The sequence below is a fragment of the Piliocolobus tephrosceles genome, chromosome 2 (genome assembly GCF_002776525.5).
Source record: "Piliocolobus tephrosceles isolate RC106 chromosome 2, ASM277652v3, whole genome shotgun sequence".
NCBI classification, from domain to species: Eukaryota; Metazoa; Chordata; class Mammalia; order Primates; family Cercopithecidae; genus Piliocolobus; species Piliocolobus tephrosceles.
Window position 1 is genome coordinate 45,817 of NC_045435.1, and position 22,649 is coordinate 68,465.

At 34.0% G+C, this 22,649-nt stretch overlaps 1 protein-coding gene across 5 annotated transcripts in view; it reads left to right on the top strand.

The window, feature by feature from the left end:
• Nucleotides 1-22,649, top strand: part of LOC111543040 (nectin-3) — a 118,721-nt gene that overhangs the window by 29,923 nt on the left and 66,149 nt on the right. For all 5 annotated transcript variants that reach the window (XM_031935098.1, XM_023212801.2, XM_023212830.2 and 2 more), the window contains 4 exons: nucleotides 6,703-7,044; nucleotides 13,324-13,620; nucleotides 16,939-17,056; nucleotides 21,017-21,168. In XM_031935098.1, the coding sequence (XP_031790958.1) occupies nucleotides 6,703-7,044; nucleotides 13,324-13,620; nucleotides 16,939-17,056; nucleotides 21,017-21,168 (909 nt within the window). The remainder of the gene's footprint in view (nucleotides 1-6,702; nucleotides 7,045-13,323; nucleotides 13,621-16,938; nucleotides 17,057-21,016; nucleotides 21,169-22,649) is intronic.

Below are 22,649 nucleotides of genomic sequence, written 5' to 3' on the forward strand. Positions count from 1 at the left end.
CCCACTCATTGTGCTTTTAGTGACATATGTAAGAAATACGTGCCTAACCTAAGGTCACAGATATTTGCATTTCTAGATAAATTTTAGAACAACTTGTCAGTTTCGAATAAAGATGGGAATTTCATTGTTAAATCTGTAGATCAATTTAGAATTAATGTGTTAATAATGTTGTATCTTCTGATCCATGAATACAGTATGTCTCTCCATTTCTTTAGATAATCTTTAATTTCTCTCAGCAAATTTTACAATTTTAACTGTACAATTTTTTCACACCTTTGGTCAGTTTATCTGTATTTCATCTTTTTTTCTTTTTCTTTTTTTTTTTTTTTTTTTTTTTTTTGGAGACAGGGTCTTGCTCTGTCACCCAGGCTGGAGTGCAGTTGCACGATCTTGGCTCGTTGCAACCTCTGCCTCCCAGGCTCAAGCGATCCTCCCACCTCAGCCTCCTGAATAGCTGGTACCGCAGCCACCATGCCTGGCTAACTTAGTATTTTTTGTAGAGACGGGGTTTGGCTATATTGCCCAGGCTGGTCTCAAATTCCTGAGCTCAAGCAATTTACCTGCCTCAGCCTCCCAAAGTGTTCACATTACAGGGGTGAGCCACTGCACCCAGCCCTTATTTTCTACTTGTGATGCTATTCTAGCTAGCAATGTTTTACAATTTTTATTTTCTAATTTTCTGCTGCTAATGCATAGAAATACAATCGATATGTGTATATTGGTCTTAGGTCCTGCATAAGGGCTACTACTGTCCTTGCTGAACACCCTTGTCATAGTAGCTTTATTGTAGTTTCCATCATATTTTCTCTAAAGACAATTGTGTTTTCTGTGAATAAAGACATTTCATTTGTTCCTTTTTGATTTGAAATTTATTTCTTTTTCTTGCTTGATTGTACTGGCTAGAACCTTCAGTACGATTTTGGATATAACTCCAAGACTGCCTAGCTGTATTTAGTTTCTCTGTCCTTGTGCTTCACTTTGTCTACTGCCTCTGAGGGATTAGAACTTTCTTGCCTGTTGACTATTAACTTGAAATGGTTGTTTCAGGCAAAAGGATAAATGTTGTTACTCCTTCATGTCTGAAAGGAGCAATCTCTATTCTATTTCACATCAAGCTTTTATTCTCACCACTCCACCAAAACAGTTGCTAAATTCAGTGGTTACTTATTAGTGCTTTTTTTTTTTTTTTTTTTTTTTTTAACTTCTTGGCAGCATTTGGAATAATTGAGCACTCTCTAGGTACTTTCTTCGCTTAATGTATAGGATACCCTCTTGGTTCCCTTCCTGCTTCCCTGGACAGCTTTATTGATGCTACGCAATTTAAATGTTAGGATGCACTATGGATCCTTGACATTTACACCTTTGTTCTCTGTATTTTTACTGCCTTGCTAATTGTCTGTTTCCTCATTAAAATGCAAACTCTCTAATGGCTCAGCACCTAGGGCAGTGCCTGGCACAAAGTGTTCACCCAACACATACCAATGAATGAATGAAGAAACGGTTGGTTTTCTCAACCAGTTTTTGGCACGTGACCCAGGTTTCTCCTTAGAACATAGAAACCTTTAATTCCAGAATTATTTCTAGTTATGACATGAGATGAAGTTAGAGATTCTTTCATACTCTGATAATATTTGTTTGCAGTTTATAGTGTTAAGTACGTTATTTAATTCACTTGGCTTTATTCTTACATGGTTATTTCTGTTTGAGTATTGTTTGGAGATTTTATTGGAAAACCTTTTTGTTTTATTTACAGAGTTGACATGACTTACCTATCAGTTTAAAACAAATCAGGTTAATTACTGAATGTACTGGTGATAAATTTTATTCTTCCAAAATGTATTTTGTTGAAGTATGTTGAAATTTTTGAGGACAACTATATGCTATCACATTGCTAATTTGTTAATGTATATTTTATTAGTTGCCTCTAAATTATTCTAAATTTTGAGGATTCTGAAAGGATTCATATCTTAGAGATTTTCAAAGGTGGTGTGTAGTTGGACACAGACTAAAATAAATGTTTCATTTATAGCATATTTGCATATACCCATTGTGTAGATCTTAACATTTGAAAGATCCTGGGAATTGAAATGTCCAATATGCATGCTATTACTGTAGATTGAGAAGTGAAATGTGGTAAAAGATAGCATCAGAGTTTTAAAAATTGTAGTATCAAAAGTTTGTGATGGTTTCTGTTACTTCTTGGTTCATTTCTGAGCGTCAGGGAAGAAAGAAAGGGAATGGTTGCCATTTTATTCATACTTTCAAACACTTTTAGTGTGATCTGTAATGTGGATCTCACTTCATTTTTTTATAACCCATTTTTTTAATAACCCATAGCAGTTATATATGTCATTACATTTTCTTTTCTGTCGCAAACATCTTGAATGTGTGTATTTACAAATGTTTTGTATCTCCTGGGCACTCTGTAAATACTGACTGAATGACTGTTCAAAGACACATGAAGACCCCAAAGAGTTGTGTTTTCATGGTTGTAGTGTTTTTGTGGAGCTACAGATAGGAGAATAAATGCTGTCTGCCTCTTTCTCTGAAATAAGGAGTTCAATTTAATTAATTAGCTCATGGTGCAAAACTAAACTTTTAAATCAGGAAGACAGAGTAGAAACAGAGTATCCTATTTTATTATGGTTTTCCTTCATGTCTGGAGTGTGCAGTAGCTAGGACCACCTTATGACAAGGTTGGAGTCTTGCTAGATATGTAAGATTCAATTCTTTGCTATTCCTTTGCCTTTTTATATTCTAGACTTACATAACCAGTAGTGATTAACTTACTTTAAATAATTTAGCTCTTTAATAATAAACGTTTACGTTTCTCCAGGACCTTTCTGCTCTCCAGTTAAACTCAGTTTAATGTGGGAAAGTAGAGGGAGGAAGTAGTAGTAGGCTTAAAGATTGGTAGTCTCTGAGTAGTGAGGCTTTCTAATTTGGACTTTGGTTTAAGAACCACAACAGAAAATCTGTTTCTCCACAGTTTTAAGATTCCATGGGGGAAAATCTTATTCAGAAGTGGTTTTTAACATTTGGATTTCATCCAGGAATGGAAATGTATTAGATTCTTTTATTTGCAACAACAGAACTCTGGCTAATTAAAACATAACTAAGACATACTACCTGTCTTAGTCAACTTGGGGTGTGTATTGTAGTCCATTCGTGTTGCTATAAAGGAATACCTGATACTGGTAATTTTAAAGGAAACAGGCTTATTTTGGCTCACCATTCTTCAGGCTGCATAGGAAACATGGTGCTGACATCTCTTTCTGATGAGGGCCTCAGGAAGCTTAGAATCATGGGAGAAGGTGAAGGGGAGCCAACATGTTACATAAAGCAAAAGAAAGTGGGAAAGTGCCAGCCTCTTAAACAGCCAGATCTCCTCTCCTGTGAACGCAGAGAGTGGAAACTCACTCATTACCACAGGGACAGCACCAAGCTATTTATGAGGGCTTCACTCCCGTGACCCAAATACCTCTCATTAGGTCCATCTCCAATATGGTAGGTCACATTTCAACATGAAATTTGGAGGAGACAGAACATCCAAACCATTGCAGGCTGCTGTAACAAAATACCGTAAACTGGGCAGCTTAAACAGCATTTATTTCTCACAGTTGGGGAGGTTGGAAAGTCCAAGATCCATGTGCCAGAAGATCCAGTTCTTGATGAGGATCTTCTTCCTGGATTGTAGACAATCACTTTCTCACTGTTTCCTCATGTGGCCTAGAAAAAGTGAGGGAGTGAGCTCTCCTTTCTTTGTTTCAAGGACACCAATCCCATCATGGGGAGCCCCACCTGTATGACTTTATTAAAACCTGATTATCAGACAGAGGCCTACCAAATACTACCATTGAGGTCAGAGCTTCAGAATGAATTTTAGGGAGGACACAAACATTCACTCCATAAAACTTCTCTTACTCCATTTTTTAATTCTTGTTATTTTATCTCCATCTGAAGGGGATAAAATAAAAACTAGAAATTCTTTCTTTAGTCCTCAGTAATGTTAAGTTTACCTTTCTAGGGTAATTAGGGTAATTATTTGACAAAATATACAGAAAGTTTTATCTGCATACATATGTACAGGCAATAATTTTTTACTTTTAGGTCTTCAGTCCATCTAGGGTTTTTTTTTTTTTTTTTCTTTCAGTGTTTAGTATAAAAGAGGGGTCTGTATTTTTCCAAGTATTTTGCTCATGCTCTTTCATCATTTCTTGACTAATATATTATTTCCCCACTCAAAATATTAGCTTTATTATATACCACGTCCTATTATATATAGGTCTGTTTGTGTACTTTCAATTATTTTATGTTACTAATACCAAATTTTTATTAATTTTACTTTAATATTTTCCCTCTTCAGTAGTCTGTTAGTGTTTTGAAATATTTTTGGCAGTTATTTCTACCCTGTTTTGTAAAAATTTTTATCAGGGTTTTCACTATAACTGTATTGCATTTGTGTATTAATATGGGGAGAATTGACATGTAAATAAGCTTTCCTACCTAGGAATATGGCATAGCTGCTATTTTTTCAAGTCAGGTTTATAAGTTTTTTAAAATTTTATTCATGAATGTTTTAAATATTAATGTTTACAAATTAAACCCTTTTCTGCAATAAATGTGTAAAGATGTCACCCTTTATAACATACTGATTATATAGTTCATATACATTTTGCATATGTTTATAAGCAACCACATTATTGGTTCTAGTAGCCTTTCATTTCATTTCATCGTCTTGGATTTTTCAGGTAATAGATTTTTCAAATAATAATTCTTTCTGTTCCTTCCTAATATTTATCGTTTCCTTTTTCTTATTACACTGGATTGAATTTCCAGTCTCAGTTGAACAATGGTAATGATAGTGCATCATCTTGTCTTGATCTTTTTTTAATAGCCATGCCTCTTTCTCTTTAGTGCTGATAATGGCCGCTGATTTGAAAAGAATCTACTTCAGAGTCCTTTTCTTAGTTAGATTTTCTTTTTAAAATCAGATAGTAAATGTTTTATTAAATACCTTTGTAATATCAAATAAGAGAGTCGTGTGAGCTTTTAATGTGATGAGTAGTCTAAAAATGTCCTTTTGTTCTTAGAATAGTCCTACTCGGCTGTGTAGTTTTCTTAAATACAGAGCTATTATTTCATAATAAATGATATTTTTTATTAATATTCATGAGACTACTTTTTTATTTGTTTGTAAAATACCAAGCTTGTGATAGATTGCTAAACTACATTAGAATACTTTCACATTTCATGTATCTTGGATTAATTTTAAAAGCTTAGTAATTATCTGTACTCTAGCATTATAGAACATGATAGTAAATTTTCAGGGCCTGATACTTTTTTGAAGCAATGGTTAAAAAACTGAAACTTTTAAATTTGTAGCTGTTAAGTGTAGTTAGTGTCAATGGCAGTCCCTTTTTGTAATATCCTCAGTCATCTCTTAGGTGATAAAATTTGCCTTCTAATTTACTTTTTTGTTTTTGTTTTTTCCTCTAAAAAAGAGTCATGGAAATAATATTGCATGAAGTTTTTTTTTAAAACCTTTGGATGTGTTTGAACATGTTTAAATGCATTTTTCTTATCTAGTGGTACCCTTCTGCATTTCAGTATTCATTTAAAAATATTAATTAGATGTAACTTTTAAAGGTATTGTTTATACAATTTCCATTTTTGAGTGCTTATTTTGGTTTATTTCTTGGTTTGTGTATTTGTTCTTTTATTTTGTTAGGGCACATAAGTGAGTGGTAGACCTCCAAGGACTTGTTATACATATTCTAATATACTTATCAAAGAGCAGCATCTTGCTTGACTATAGTAGTCATGAATGTTAGTTTTATTTCCCTCAAAACATTATAAGTTTTGCTCTATTGCTTTTGGGAAGGAAATATATATTATATGGAAGAAGTTTGATGTCATTTTTAACTTTTGCTTGTGAAATTTTTTTTCTTAACCCTGAAATGGAAAAAACAAAATTATTTTACATTTATATAAACATTTCTTCATTAATATTTTCTGGCAATTGATCTGTCTTTAATGACTTTTCAGTAGAGATACTTGATATAGGGATCCTCCAAACAAGATACTTTAGTCTTTTATTTGGTTTGGGAGATCCTACATGCATAAGTTATCTATTGCTGTGTAAAAACTTTACCCCAAAACGTAGTGGCTTTAAAATAATATCCATGTATTATCTGTCAGTTTCTGTGTGCCAGGAATCCAGGCATGCGTAACTGAATCTTCTACCTCAGTCTCTCTCTCTCAAGGCTGCAGTCAAAGTGTCAACCAGAGCTGGGAACTCATGTGTGAAGGCTTAACTGGGGAAGGATCATGCTTCCAAGTCAACTCGGTCCTAATCTAGTGCTTTTTTTCACTGCAACACATATTGCTATTGTTAATTTATTTGATAGCGTATTGTTAATTTATTTGATAACGTATCGTTAATTTATTTGATAGTCACATTTGGATCTCATATCAAGCCCAGAAAACACCTGGTTCATTTCTTTTTGTTAGTTTTGTGTGTGGTGCATGTGAGTGCGTGTGTGTGTGTGTGCACGTGTGTGTGTGTGTGTCTGTGTGTGTGTGTGTGTGTGTGTGTGTGTGTGCAGCTAGAGATAGTTACAGAGGGGGTCAGGAAGGGAGGAGAGTGTTGACAGCTTTTTTCTATTTTAAGAATTGTAATAGTTTTTTTTCCCTCCATAGGTGCCTTAGCTGGACCAATTATTGTGGAGCCACATGTCACAGCAGTATGGGGAAAGAATGTTTCATTAAAGTGTTTAATTGAAGTAAATGAAACCATAACGCAGATTTCATGGGAGAAGATACATGGCAAAAGTTCACAGACTGTTGCAGTTCACCATCCCCAATATGGATTCTCTGTTCAAGGAGAATATCAGGGAAGAGTCTTGTTTAAAAATTACTCACTTAATGATGCAACAATTACTCTGCATAACATAGGATTCTCTGATTCTGGAAAATACATCTGCAAAGCTGTTACATTCCCGCTTGGAAATGCCCAGTCCTCTACAACGGTAACTGTGTTAGGTAGGTATGCTTGAATTATGTATTTTGGTGATACTGGTGAAGATTATAATAAAAATATTTTTAAGAAATTAAAATGGTTGAAATTTGATTTAACTTTAGGTTTAAAGTAAAATAATTCAAGTATGATTTTTCAAGATCCTTAAAATTTATGATTGTTGGTTTCCTTTAAATAAAATCTTATTTGTATATACCTACTTATCTATGTAATGCTGCATAGTTTTAGCTAGTGTCTATGAAAGATAGTGATGAGTTTTAATTATAATCTTAAGTTCTGAGTTTCTGTAACATCTTTATTTTCATTATCTCCCCTCAAATTTTCAGCCTTTAATTAAATAACCATCTTAAGTTTTTTCATTTTTAAAAAATTGAGTTTTACATCTAGGAGCCATTGACACCTCATGTTTTAATTTTTCATATCAAATTTTATTCCTGCTATTTTAGATTTGCATAACTATCTGAATATTGTGCTTTCACTCATAATAGTGATATTCCACTATTTCCTGTGATACCTGTTAAAGTTTATGGTAAAATGTTGAAAAAGCTCATTAACCTTAAGCTACTTGCAGTGAAATGTAAACCAATTTGGAAATGCTGATAAGTGCTTTTGAAATGATAGAAATGAAAATTGAGGAGCAATAGCAACTGGTGGCTGCTCACATGAAGATCTACTGCTTAGATTCTTATTCAGACTGCTACTAGTAGTGTAGGTAGTTGACAGCTTCCAGCTGTTAGGTCCTTTAAGATTACTTCAGTTTTCAGGGCTATTCCTTTTGTGAGTGACCTCAGGCCAGTGACTGAGTGAGGCAGTGGTAGCCAAGGGTAAGCGCTTCTTGGGGCTAGTGGTTGAACAGGATATTAGTGTGAAGATTTTTACCCAAAGTGGGACTCCTTTAATGGAATATGCCCATTGGCCTGAATGGAGACTTTGTCAGGGTACTGGTAACTCCATTTACTCAATTGAATCTTCCTTCTCTCTTTTCTCCCAGTTATCACTCCCTGATAAACCTTTTATACTTCTCACATCACAGTGTCTGCTTCCCGGAGGACCAAACAAGTTAATAGCTCCAATGTTTAAGGACATAATAATAGTGTCTCTGAAGTATAGGACAGCAATTTTGTCCAAATTTATTACATATTTTTTCATGTTGAGAGATATTTTAATATAAAATTAGATATTTGAGGCTTAATATATTTAAGACACTGCCCTAAGAGCTGTGGGGACATATAACTTACATTTAAGAGATTTATATTTTTGAGAAATTTTCTTATTGGAAGGCAAGGCATGAATATCTGAAAACTCACGTGCAGGACATCAGTAAAAAAGGTAACATAAAGTATGTTTATGATCACAAGTATGGCTCACTCCTATAATCCCAGCACTTTGGGAGGCAGAGGCAGGTGGATCACTTGAGGTCAGGAGTACAAGACTAGCCTGGCCAACATGGCAAAACCCCATCTCCACTAAAAATGCAAAAATTAGCCAGGCATGGTAGTGCATGCCTGTAATCCCAGCTAGTCGGGTGGCTGGGTCTTGAGAATCACCTGTACCCGGGAGGCAGAAGTTGCAGTGAGCCGAGATTACACCACTGCACTCCAGCCTGGGCAACAGAATGAGACTCTCTCAAAAAGAAAAAATTAAAAAAAGGACCTTGCATGTGAAAAGAGCAAGCTCATAGGGATAAAATCACTTTTCATTTTGCTTTAAATTGTAGTAGTTCCCTCTAAATTAATATAGTACTTACTGGCTTAAAAATCCAGGCTGTTTGTTACAAGATTAGTCATTATTTTGCCCACACCTACTTCTCTTGCTTCATTTGTTCTACTCCTTGCTGCTGTTTTTTCAAAAACCCAAGTCTTATCATCATCATAAACTATTTGCAGTTCTTTTGACCTATGTTTTTATGGGTGTTTCTCTTTCTGCCTGGATTACCTTTTTTTCTGGCCTTTCTTTCTTCCATGTAACTATTATTCATCAAATCACATCCTTTTAGTAGCCATTCTTGACCCCTTTCTCCAAATCTGATGCTTTTTGGCTGTCATTGTTATGTTGAACATATCTTTATTGTAGCAGTTACCACACTATTATAAATGTTTTCTGCACTATAAACAAACAAGTGTTGGAGAGTAACTGTGCATTTAAAAATTTAATTTTATGTCCCTAAAACCAATAAGAGTTTCCAGTATATAGCAGTCATACAGTGTTATTTGAGTAGGATATAGGAATGGATTAGTGAACTTGGTAGTCAAGAAGTATTTCGTAGGAGAGGTAGTTGAGTCAGTCAGTGGTGAGTAGGTTTTGGGTATGCAAAAATGAAAGAATATGAAAATGGTATTCTAGGATTGTGATAGTATGTAAACCAAGGCAGGGAAAACAAAACGATATGCAGTTCACCCTTGAACATCATGGGTTAGAGCTGTGTGGGTCCCTTTATACATGGATGTTTTTTCAACTAACTGCAAGTAGAAAATAGAGTATTTGTGGGATGTGAGACCTGCATATATGAAGGGCCGACTTTCTGTACACGGGTTCCGTAGGGCTAACTGCAGGACTTAAGTATGCACGGGATTTGTTTATACTCAAGGATGCTGGATCCGACCCTCATCCCACTGCAGAATACTAAGGGACCACTATACATTAAGGGAAAATTTTCCTAACCCCAGTGTTGTTGAAATTTGGGGCCAGAATTCTTTGTTTTAGTGAGCTGTACTATTCGTTGTAGACAGCATCTGTGGCCTCTAAACACTATGCCAGTAAATGCCAATAGCATTCCTTGTTGTTAAACTCATAATGTCTCCAGACACTGCCAAGTGTCTTCAAGAGGGGAGCAGGAGTTAGTGGGGAATCACCCCCTGTTGAGAGCCCTGTGTTAGTGGAACACTGAATAAGTAATTTATTCGTTGTTCAAAGGATTTACATAAAGTACAAAAATTAAATTTTAGAATTATAGAGTAGGACCACATTAAAGTAACTTGAATGCTAGAACAGGGAATATGTATGAGCTATGTTACTGGAAATTCATACTTTGTGTTCAGTAGTTGTACTGCCTCTCACCTGTCTTCTATTCTCAGACCCTTGCTATTTAAAATGTAGTTCATGGACCAGGAGCATTGGCATCACTTGAGAACTTGTTAAAAATATAGAATTTCAGATCCCTTTTAGGCTTATTGAATGATAGTCTGCATTTTAGCAAGATTCCCCAGTGACTTATATATACAGTGAAGTTTGAGAAACACTGCTTTGATCACATCCCATAGAGGAATGCCTAACTCACGACTGACCTGATTTAGAGAGCAATGTGATGACAGTTGTGATTAGGAAGATGGGTCTGGTGTTTTTGATCATTTGAAATGAAGAGGTCCTTAAATCATAATATCTCAGCTGTGAGGCCATGAAGACTTACAATTAATTTTGTAATTTCTGCCACATGAATGAAGACAAGAACTGTTACAGAGGAATAATTAGCAGAATTTTGTATCTGATTGGATATAAGAAGTAAGGAAAGTTTGAACAGTAATAGGTTTTGAAAGTTTGTGATTAAATTATGTTACCACTAGTTGAATGGGCACATATGAATGAAAAACAGGTGTTGGTGATTGGGAGGATAAAATGATTTTGGTGTTAAGTTTGAGTTTGAGGAGCTAATAGGTGGAAATAACCAGGTGTAGGTAGTTAGAAGCTGAGGTGTCAAGCCTTGTATTAAAACTGGGAAAAGTTCAGAATCATCTGGGTAGTAGTCTATCAGATAAAAGTTTTTAAGTGAGATACAAAAGTAATTGCAGGCCCAGGACTGATTATTTATTTAAAGGAAGAGGTTAGAAAAAATAAGAGTTCTCAGAGAGAGTTATGAGAAGAACTCAGGCAGAGTAATATCATATGAAGGAAAAAACAGGAAAGTTTTTAAGGAAATATTACTCTAGCAACCATTTCCACAGTAAGAAATAAGCCCTACAGAAAATGTTTTGAATATTTTTTATTCAAAGTTTCTCCTAAGGACAGCACGTAGCTAGTATCATTCTAAATGCATAACTTAGGAATTACTTCATTACTTACAACAAATACTTTAACACATTAGGATTTAATTCTTTTCAACTGATTGGGAAGAGCTGTGCTCAAATATCAAATTCGACAAAGTTAAAGAGACTAGACATGCAAGTGTTGAGTTTTAGATTAGGGGTCTTTGATGACATTAGAGTTTCAATGGAGTGGTAGTAGCAGAACCAAATTTAAGGAATGTAGTATTTGCACCACGTATAATCACAAATGACTGTTTTCCCAAATCTATGTAGAACTGTTACTCACCAGTCAGAAAAAAGTAGACAGCTGGCTATAATAGGCATTTTGCAGAAGAAAAGATTCCAAATGACTCATAAACATATGAAAAGATCTGCAACCTCATTCATAATCTGAGATATTAAACATAAAATCTCAGTGGCATACCATTACATACCTATCAGATTGCAAACATTAAGAAGTCTGTGACAATATCAGCTGGGTGACAATATCAACTGGTGAGTATATGGACCAGCAAGAGTGCTAAGACTGGGAGGAAATTGGTACTTTAGAAAGGTTTTTGAAATTATCTGATAAAGTTGAGAATAAGTAGTAGCAATTCTGAAGATATACTTGTGCACAAATATGCTAAGATACATAAATGGAAATGTTTCTTGTAAAATTGTTCAGATGAAACAGGAACTCCATTGTCCATTAATAAACTATAAAGCAATTAAAACTAATAATATATACAATTGTATATAAATCCAAATGGTCTAAAAATAAAAAAGTAAAAAAATGAATTCCAGAAACAATAAGCTAAAGCTAAATGTTCCAATATGAATGAATCTCCAGAACACAAAGTTGAGTCAAAGAAAAAGTACAAAAATACATGTGGTCCAATTCCATTCTTAAAAAGTTCAGAAACAGGCTAAACTGTGTTGTTTAGATCTGCATGAGTTGGTTGTAGAACTAGAATGAAAAATAAACAGTTGATCTCCAAAGTCAATATAATAGTTTCACATTGAGGCAGGCAGGTTTTTAAATTGTAGTAGAGGAATATGAGGGACTTGTGAGGTTCCAGTAATAATGTTTGTTAAGATGTGTGGTGGTTATATGGATGTTTAAAATTGTTCATTGCATGTGTTGCATGTACTTTTTCATTTGTTATTTTACAGTAATGCATCTTATGAAAGGAACTACGTAAGGAAAATAATCATATCCATGAGAGTAAAATGTGAAGTAAAAATAGGTTGCAAAGTAAAATGTGAAACAAAATTTGGTTCTTTCAGTACCATCAAGAACAGATGGTATTGAAAGAACCAACTTGAAATCTTGGAAATGAAAAAAAAAAAAATCATTGAAATAAAAACTCAATGCACACAGTAAACTGAAGACTGGACACAAATTTATGATGTCAGTACTGAGGAATTTACACAGAAGCACATAACAATTGCTGGAAAATGTGAAAAGATAAGAGATACTAGGGGTCGAGTAGATTGAGAGGTTCTAACATTGTTACCTTACCCTGCTGAGGAACTTTCTTATATTGGAAGAAGATAGGTGGTATGTCCATTCCAATAAACTTAACTATTAGTGATGGTACATGTTAGGATGACCTTGAAGTATATGTTGTAAATAAAAGTAATTGAACACATTCAGCAGCCTTAATTGGTTCTTTTGGATATATGAGGAGTTAAAGCTTGAAAGTTCAAAAGGCAGTGTTTTAAATGAAATTATTGAGTCACTTATTGGGCCAAGAAAAACATTTCATCTCCAAAGCGTATGTTGAGAGGAACTTTTTTTTTTATAACATTTTAACAGTAAGTCAAAATCATAATTTATTTTTAAAAGTGTTTGCTTTAAAATTTTTTTGCTGCAAAATGAAGCTATATATATATATATATTTCATATATATATATATGTGTAGAACTTATCTTGCAGAGAAATAATACCTTTAATCTAATAAAGGGAATTGTGATCTAGTTCACAGAAATTTTTTGTATATGTTAAGTTGGAAGGAATTCATCATTCCCTAAAGGAATGTATATCTTTTTCAGGTAGAGCCATCTTTGTAGTGGTGGTATGAATTCTTGGTCTCATTTGTCCTGGCTTATGATCTTTAGTTTTTCCAAGAATGTGATTGACGATGGCATTACCTAAAAAATGTGTGTAGATTTTATATGCAGTTGTCCTTAAGCTTGTGAAATATGTTTAGATGTGACTTGCAAAGATATAAACATGTTCTTTTTTGAATGTAACTAATTTTTAAAAAAATATTTAAACAGTTGAACCCACTGTGAGCCTGATAAAAGGGCCAGATTCTTTAATTGATGGAGGAAATGAAACAGTAGCAGCCATTTGTATCGCGGCCACTGGAAAACCCGTTGCACATATTGACTGGGAAGGTGATCTTGGTGAAATGGAATCCACTACAACTTCTTTTCCAAATGAAACAGCAACGATTATCAGCCAGTACAAGCTATTTCCAACCAGATTCGCTAGAGGAAGGCGAATTACTTGCGTTGTAAAACATCCAGCCTTGGAAAAGGACATCCGATACTCTTTCATATTAGACATACAGTGTAAGTAAATGTAACATTTGCTTTTTAAATATTTGTCAGCATGTTTATCAAACTATTTTTAGTTTGAATATTTAATAGCTTTTCCTTGTTTATTTTTGTTTTTCTTTTAATTTTGTTTGTGTTTTCATGGAAATTTCATTTAACCAAAACATTTTTAATCACTTTTGTAAAGATGAACAGATGACTTTAAAGTTACTCTCCAACTTAAAATTATAATGTAACCATTTCCTTTTAAGATCTTAAAAGTAGGCTCGACTTAGGGAGTTACGGCAACTTGTACCTCAAAATGTACAGTGCTGAAGAACAAACAACTTCTGCATTCTAATTAATTGAGCTGTTATTCAGTTTCACTGATGCTGCCTATCTATTTCCTTGTTGTTTTTGAGATGGAGTCTTGCTCTGTTGCCAGCCTGGAGTGCAGTGGCACGATCTCTGCTCACTGCAACTTCCACCTCCCGGGTTAAGTGATTCTCCTGCCTCAGCCTCCCAAGTAGCTGGGATTACAAGCGTGCACCACCATGCCCAGCTAATTTTTGTATTTTTAGTACAGATGGGGTTTCACCATGTTGGCCAGGTTGGTCTCCATCTCCTGACCTTGTGATCCTCCCGCCTCGGTCTCCCAGAGTGCTGGGAATACAGGCGTGAGCCACCACACCTGGCCTTGTTTTCTTTGACTTCCCTATATGCATATTAATTAGTTTGAAAATCTGTATTTTTCAATATTATTTCTAATCTTGTCTCATTGATCATGTTATAAGAATTTTCTTAGATTAAAAAACAATATTTTAAATGCATCATTGGATAATAACCACTGTAGATACAGGTTCAAAGCTGAGCCACTTGTTACTTGTGTATTTTTGTTAAGGTATACTTTCCTGTGTATGTGTTTATATATTCTTTTGTATCTACTTTTCCCTTTGAATAAAGTTTCTTGTTTTTAATACATTGTAATTTGTATACCATTTAAAAATTTCGAGTAGTAGAAAAGGTGATGGCTGTAGATAGTTTATAGCAAAGATAATGAAAATTAGGCAGATTAGAGATAACATTAGGAAAAGTATTTAGGTTCTGCTTTTACTTCTATCCATGTGCAAATTATAAATTTAGGTGTTTTTGAGGGAATTCTATTTTTTTGGTTGCTACTTATTTGCTTTTTGATATGACATGCATGGAGTTTTAAGTTACACATATTCATTACACTTGGTGTAATGGTTTTTAAAGCTAATTCTCAGGATCTTTTTCAGCCTTTATAGGGTTAACTTGAAAAGCTATCGTTCAAAAACTGTTACTGCCATCGCATTCTTAAATGCTAATACCATCTTTTCCTAATTCTCTGGAGAATTCTGTTAAAATTTTTCATTTTCCTTTTCCTACCTTGCTTTTACAGAGTCTTAACTTTTTTCTTTTTCTCATAAAATTCAGATCACAATTGGAAGTTAATGTATTTTGCATATGCATATATGTTTACCTTTCCAGTGTCTAATAATGACTGATATTTTCAATTTGTAGTTTTTTGTTTGCTTGAATGACATCTTAGATATATAAAATATTTCTTCTAATGTAAGTGTTTATAATATGGTTTTGATTTATTGGCTTACTCCTAAAATGTTCTTAAAATAGTTATGACATTTTTCCTTTTGTAAAATGGAGACCTATAGGACATGTAAACAAACTTATGACAAATTTATGCCTCAATATTTAGAGGTATCCTTTTGGGATACTTTAATGCCTAAACTCACAGATATATGGACTGTTCTTTCAGCAACATTTTTTAGTACCACTTTTAAGTTACAAAAACGTTGTTAATCTTTGCTGTTTCTTTTTTTAAATTTCTAAGATAATTATACCTTATTAAAAGTTCAATTTTTTACAACTCTTTTGTAAACTTTGCTTTCCAGTAGGACAGTCTTCCCTGGCAGAGGTAAATACTGATCTGGTCTCTCTCTAGCTTCTCATTAGATCATATGCTGCCAACTTAGTTTTCTATGTAGCTCACAGAAAACTAGAGAGTCTCTGCATCATACATAATTTAACACTTCCTTGGGGAAGCCTTTTATCACCTCCAACCCCATCCCCAACCTAAATTAGGCCTTTCTTTTTATATTCTCTCTTAGCATCCTATTCTTTTCTTCCTGGCCCTCATAAGGGGTTTTAGTTAAGTATTTTTAAATGTCATCTTCCCTATTACTATTAGAATGTAAATTGTATGTATATAAAGTCTGTGTGTATACCAAACACCTAAAACAGTGTAGTGCAGTGGTATGAACTTGGCTCACGGCAAGCTCTGCCTCCCAGGTTCACACCATTCTCCTGCCTCAGCCTCCCAAGTAGCTGGGACTACAGGCACCCACCATCACGCCCGGCTAATTTTTTTTTTTTTTTTTTTTGTATTTTTCAGTAGAGACGGGGGTTTCACTGTGTTAGCCAGGATGGTCTCGATCTCCTGACCTCATGATTTGCCTGCCTTGGCCTCCCAAAGTGCTGGGATTACAGGTGTGAGCCACCGTGCCTGGCCAAAACAGTGTATTATTTCTAAGTACTATGCCTGGCACTCATTAGGAGCCAAACAGAATGATGGTTGAATGAATGATAGGTTTGGACTTAATAGTTTGGAAGTATATATTTATATTGCTGGTAGATATGGATAATTGCTCATTCAACTAATTATGTGGCACATATGCTAAAAGACTTTTGGGTATGTGAAATGGATAAGTTTATGTTTTAGTACATTTGAGGCCCTAGCTAATTTACTTCAGTTTTAAGTATGTAGTCATAGAAAGCCTGTGTCACATCTCTACATGACCCCAGTATGTTAATTAATTGTAACATAGGGAATCTAATCTCTGCAATTGACCTAATATCTCTTAGAAGATATTTCCTTTTAGATTAAATATCTCTTTAAAGACTGTTTTATATGGTGACTTGGTACTACATGGTACTTAAATGCCATGTCTTATTTAATTAAATACTATAACATATTTGCTTTGTTCCTGTATCTCTACATCTTGCTTAATAGGATTCTTTCATTTTGCTTTTGGTGATTATAGGATTATGAATATTCCTTAACATTTAGCATTTCTAATTACTCAAACTGTATGTAGTATAATTGCAATTTTTGAGGGGTACTTATTCTTCATTTTATTCTTTCAGCCAGTATTTACGGAGTAGTGTCTTCCGTATTGATTATACATGTTTAGACTAAGGAAAAATGATTTCTGTTCTTCTAAGGCTTTGTCTGTTGTGTTAATATTTTATCATGTATTATTGCATTTATCATTAACAAAAGATAATCTGTCCTGTCATGCATTTATTTTATAGATGCTCCTGAAGTTTCGGTAACAGGTTATGATGGAAATTGGTTTGTAGGAAGAAAAGGTGTTAATCTCAAATGTAATGCTGATGCAAATCCACCACCCTTCAAATCTGTGTGGAGCAGGTAATGTTATATACTTTGAAAGATAAATTATCTAAAAGTGAAACCTTCTTAAATCCCCATTAAAAGTTGTTTTTATCTATATAATACATGATTATAGTAATAGCAGAAAATGAAAATTTTAATTAAATTTTCTGTCTTATCCTGCCCTACCTGTCCCCACCTTCCTACCCCCTCAGTTCTGATCTTTTGAGGCTACTTAAGCTATTTTAGCAGTTTCTTGTGATTAGTTGCAGTCAGAGGTCTTAGGCTGCTACTACTTAATAGTTTTTAACATTGTCTGTTGACTTCTTAGATAAATAATTATAATTTTATGTCTACTTCTTCATTTACAAACACACCCATATACACACATTCCTACCTTTCATAGTCCAAATGAAATTTTAGCGATTTTTAGTTAAACTCAGTAATCACTGTTTGCTTCTCTAGGACAGGTAAATGTTACTAAGAGCTAAGAAGTATACCAGACTTCTGTTTTCTCTTGTCTATAGCCATTTGTTTTCCCAATGGCTAATATTTGCTTCTTTTTACTTGTATAGTTACTATGTGCATAATTTTCTTTCTCTGAAATTTCAAACTGTTATACCAAGGCTTTTATTCATATTTTGTCAGTATTTAGGGCCCATTTTGATCTCCAGATGTATCTATCAACTTGAATAATTTCTTATTTTTTGGTCATTTCTCTCTTTTTTATTCCTGTTCATTCTTTTTGGAACTCCTATTTATTGTATAATAAATATCGTTACTTTTATATTTTCAGATGGTCTTATTCTTCCTAGAAGGTTTTCTTGATTTTTAAAAAAATTTTCCATTGACTTAATGATATAAAAAAAATTTTAGCCTGTTTTCAGTTTTTAAGAGCATCTTCTCATGAGACGGAGCATCTTCTCATTGAATATTCTTTAGAGAATGAGAAGATGCTCTTATAAACTGAAAATAGGCCAACTATAAAAATATGTTATTTTCATAGCACCCCTTTCTTATTTTATGAGTGTAGTATCTTTCTTGTTTCTTCCCAGGGATACTGGAGTTACTTCTTCCCCAGAGAGTTTTTTTCTGCTTTCTACATATTGTCTCTTTTCCCTCTAAGTTCTTTTGTTTTTTTAGTTTGATCTTTCGTTATACAGATATTTCTTAATCTTGTTGGTTGTTTTAGTCTTTCACAGTGAAGCGTTAAAATAAAATGCTTAGTGGATGCTCTCTCTGTAGTGGGGATTGCTCATTAGATTCCACTTAGAATGATCAGGTAGGGATGTGATTATTTTCCTGGGGAGACTCCAGATATCACTAATAGAAGAGTGGAAGTCTTTATTTCGTGACCATTCAGTTTATTTCTAGAATTAACCTCCATTTTTTTGCCCGAGAGATAAATGTCTGGTATTCGTACAGAGTCGGGAGGAATCTGTTGGTTTGTGGTGTATCTTTTAACTTGCTCTTGGCCTCCTTCTAGTTTTCTGAGGTACACTGAGTTGAACTCCAAAATTTTTGTTTGATTCTTTGGACCAAATTGGCTGCTTTCTCATCCATGTGCTTTTCATAAGCAACCCTTCACCCTAAAGTACAACTTTTCAACTTTGGGACTATTGATATTTTAGGCCGAAATTATTTTCTGTAGTGGGCAGTCCTGTGAATTGTAGGATGTTTTGAAGCATCCCTGGGTTGAGAAACACTGACCTAAGGCATATATTGTTTTTTAAATCTATTTTCTGTCTTCTAAAAGTTTGTTGAAACATCTTGTCTGTTGAATTCTGCCTCCTCTGAGGTTTTTAATAACTTTTTAATTTCTGTACTCTTTCTGGTGGGATTTTATGGGAGTTAGGAAGCACTAGATCTGGTCAATCAGTTGTCTTTAAGCATAGATACTATTTTAAAGGTAGAGAAAAATTTTCATTTACATTTTAATAAATGGGAAGCAATCATTAGTTAAGATTTTTATTTGATAGAGTATTTCTAAAAGGCATACAATTCTGGATTCTCATCCCAGTGTCTTAACTTCTATGTGTCTTTTTTGAGTAAGTCATTTAACCCTTCTAATCCTAAATTTCCTTGCCAATAACTACTTCGTAGAGTTTTTGTGAGGTACAGACAATGAATATAAGTCATGTAACCTAGACACAAAGGCATAGAATATGCTTTTGTTGTAGGTTTAATGTGATATTTAGATATTTCTAACTCGAAGTCATTTTACAATTTCTCGGAGAATTAAAGGGATTAAAACTTCGAGCCCAAAGTACAAAGGTAATTGTTAAGACATATATAATTTATTTTCATTGTTATCCTTGTAGAAAGAGTTTACCTTTTGAAAGCCAATACTTGCAAAAATTTTCTTTCCAAAGCCTTCTAAAGGAAAAGGTTGGGTGCTTTTATTTTTGTTTCTTAAGCCATGTAAGCATATTATCTTTATTCTTCAGTGCTGAATTAAAGTACTATCAACTCCAAAAGATTTTACAGATTACTTTACCACTCACTGCACTCGAGATTGCAAAACAAAATTATTCTATCTATTCTTCAGTGTTGATTTGCTTCTTTCCACCTTTTTGTTATTGTTCTTATTCCCTGTATAATAATTTGTTAATTTTCTATGTACTTACATAATTGAAAATAGAGACTATGTTTTATTTACTTCTTTATCTCAGCACCACCAGCAAAGCAGAGTATGGCAAATAGTGGGTCCTAGTAATTGAATGAAGGAATAAGTGAATCAACTTTTTGAAAATCTACTTAGCCTAAACTGTAGTAGTTGAGACCTAGGTTTACTTGACTTTTTAATCTTCTTCTTTTTTTTTTTTTTTTTGAGACAGAGGCTCTGTCACCCACGCTAGAGTGCAGTGGTGCCATCTTGCCTCACTGCAACCTCTCCTTCCTGGGTTCAAGTGATTCTCCTGCCTCAGCATTCCAAGTAGCTGGGATTACAGGCACCCGCCACCATATCGAACTAATTTTTGTATTTTTATTAGAGACAGGGTTTCACCGTGGTGGCCAGGCTCGTCTCGAACTCCTGACCTCAAGCGATGTGCTTGCTTCAGCCTCCCAAAGTGCTGGGATTACAGGTGTGAGCCACTGTGCCCGGCCTTATCCTCTTACTTTAATAAAAAACAAAAACAGCAACAACAACAAAAAAAAACACTTTAAGCTTTAAAAACACTTATTTGTTTTTTTTTTTTTTTTTTTTTTTTTTGTATCCTCAGGTTAGAAAAGTGATTTTTAGCAGTGTGCTTAGTTCCATTACAGTGAATGGCTTTAGAGTTCTCATAGTGGGACTCTACATGGTTTAGAGCAATATGTATACTAGGTATAGGACCTCTTAGCCAAATTAGTGTAAATACTGTTTAAAAGACTTATTATTGATACCACATGGTGTCTTGGTTTTTATTGTCACAGATGCCCACCTTACACATGAAATTATTTTATAAGAAGACCCATTTTGCTGCTTTAGAAACTTATCTTTGGATGGAGCACAGTGTCTGTTTGCATTAGCATTAAATGATGCTCTATAAATGTGTTATAGAGGGTGCTAAAACATTACATATTTAAGTAGGATGACTTTGCATGAAGAAAATTGTAGATATGTCATGACTAGATCTGTGATTCAATGAGAATTTTAATTTACTTGATACTGTATGTATGTCTTCAAATAGTATATTTTTCTAACTTCCAGTTTTCTGAATAAAACTTCTTTAATTATATTTTTTCTCTGCTTTTCTGCTGTTTTATTATGTTGGCAGAGCCACTCTTACATGGACTGCTATTTTGGAAGAATGGGCGTTCTTAATGGCCTTTATTAGTTCATCTTTATTAAAATGAAAATTTGTTACTTTTTTTATACTTTCATACTGAATTTTGTCTAAAAGATGCTTTTTTATTTTGACTAGTATCTCAAACATATAATGTCTCATTTTAACTAGCTGTCAATAAATATAGTCTGAAGATATTTAAAATAATTTTATGCATTTTAAAATCTAGGTTGGATGGACAATGGCCTGATGGTTTATTGGCTTCAGACAATACTCTTCATTTTGTCCATCCATTGACTTTCAACTATTCTGGTGTTTATATCTGTAAAGTGACCAATTCCCTTGGTCAAAGAAGTGACCAAAAAGTCATCTACATTTCAGGTAAGTTACTATCTGCTTGCAAAATGAGTTATTTAAAATATTTCTGAATAATCATAATAACAATAATTTATACTTGTAAAGATAACAGTTCCTCAGAGTGAAGTTTTCCCAAATAATCTAAAAGGAATATGATAAAATAACCCTATCCTGAGATAGGTATGTAATGTGGCATCCCTTATTAAAATGTCAAAGTGTCTATGCAACAAGTTTATATACATTTTGATGCCTGTACATATAGTTAATTTTTCAGTTCAACAGTACTATTTCTCTAATATATAGTATGACTTTCTAGATTATTTTATCTTTGCACTAAGAACAAATAGTGATTTTTTTTCTTTTGCTTCAATGCCCACTTTGTACACAGTTGTTTAATAAAATGGAATATTAAATTTCACGACTTGGCTTGTTAAATAACATTGTTTCCCACTTAATATGGGACTATACCATATTGTGTTACCAAGAGGTGAAATAGGAATGCTACTTAAAATATGTTAATGAAATAAAATGTATGATGTTTTTTATTGTCCTTCAACCACTGACAACTTAGATTTTTCACATTCTGTTTGTGTCACTGTGAATATTTTTGTTAATTTGGCTGAGTATAAATTTTGGCATTCATAAAATAGCTAAAAATACATCTTTTCCTGGTTGTGGCTGCAAGTAATAAATTATCAATTGAATGCTTATTTATAAAAATTCAATAAAATATTTTGAGCATCTTCCTTACTGATTACAAGAATGTAGCCATCTTCCTGTCTAACAAATGGAAAATTAAGAGGGAAAAGGAAGAGAACCTAAGAAACGCAGGTTTGTGTGGTAATTATGGAATAAATAGTTAAGGGTTTTACCTTTGTGCAAATCTAAAACTAGATAAATTAGAGGTTTTGGTGAAATTTGGTGCTTGCTTAATTGTTATATTCTCCATCCTTGTGTGATCAGTCTAAGAACAGTACCATGTATTAATGTATTATTGTCTTACGGTACTCACCACAGTTTTTAGTTGTTTGCTCATTTCCTTGCTTATTATTTATCTTCACAATTCAGCAGCTTGTGCTTGCTTTATTCATGACTGTATACTCAGCAGTGAGCATTGTGCCTGGCACATTACAGAGGTGCAAACTTTTTTTTTTTTTTTGCGTGACTCTAGCAAGAAGCTTAGAACTGTATACATCCCTAACCCTTTCTGCAGTTATCAGTGCTTTGGTGGAAATCTATATATTTTTTTTTTTTTTTGAGGCATAGTCTCGCTCTGTCACCCAGACTGGAGTGAGTGCAGTGGTGTGATCTCAGCTCACTGCAACCTCTGCCTCCCAGGCTCAAGCAATCCTTCACCTCAGCCTCCAGTAGCTGAGACTACAGGTCTCAGCTGGGCACCACTATGCCCAGCTAATTTTTGTATTTTTTGTAGAGACGGGGGTGGTCTGTCTGTGTTGTCCAGGCTGGTCTTGAACTTCTGAGCTCAAGTGATCTGCCCACCTCTA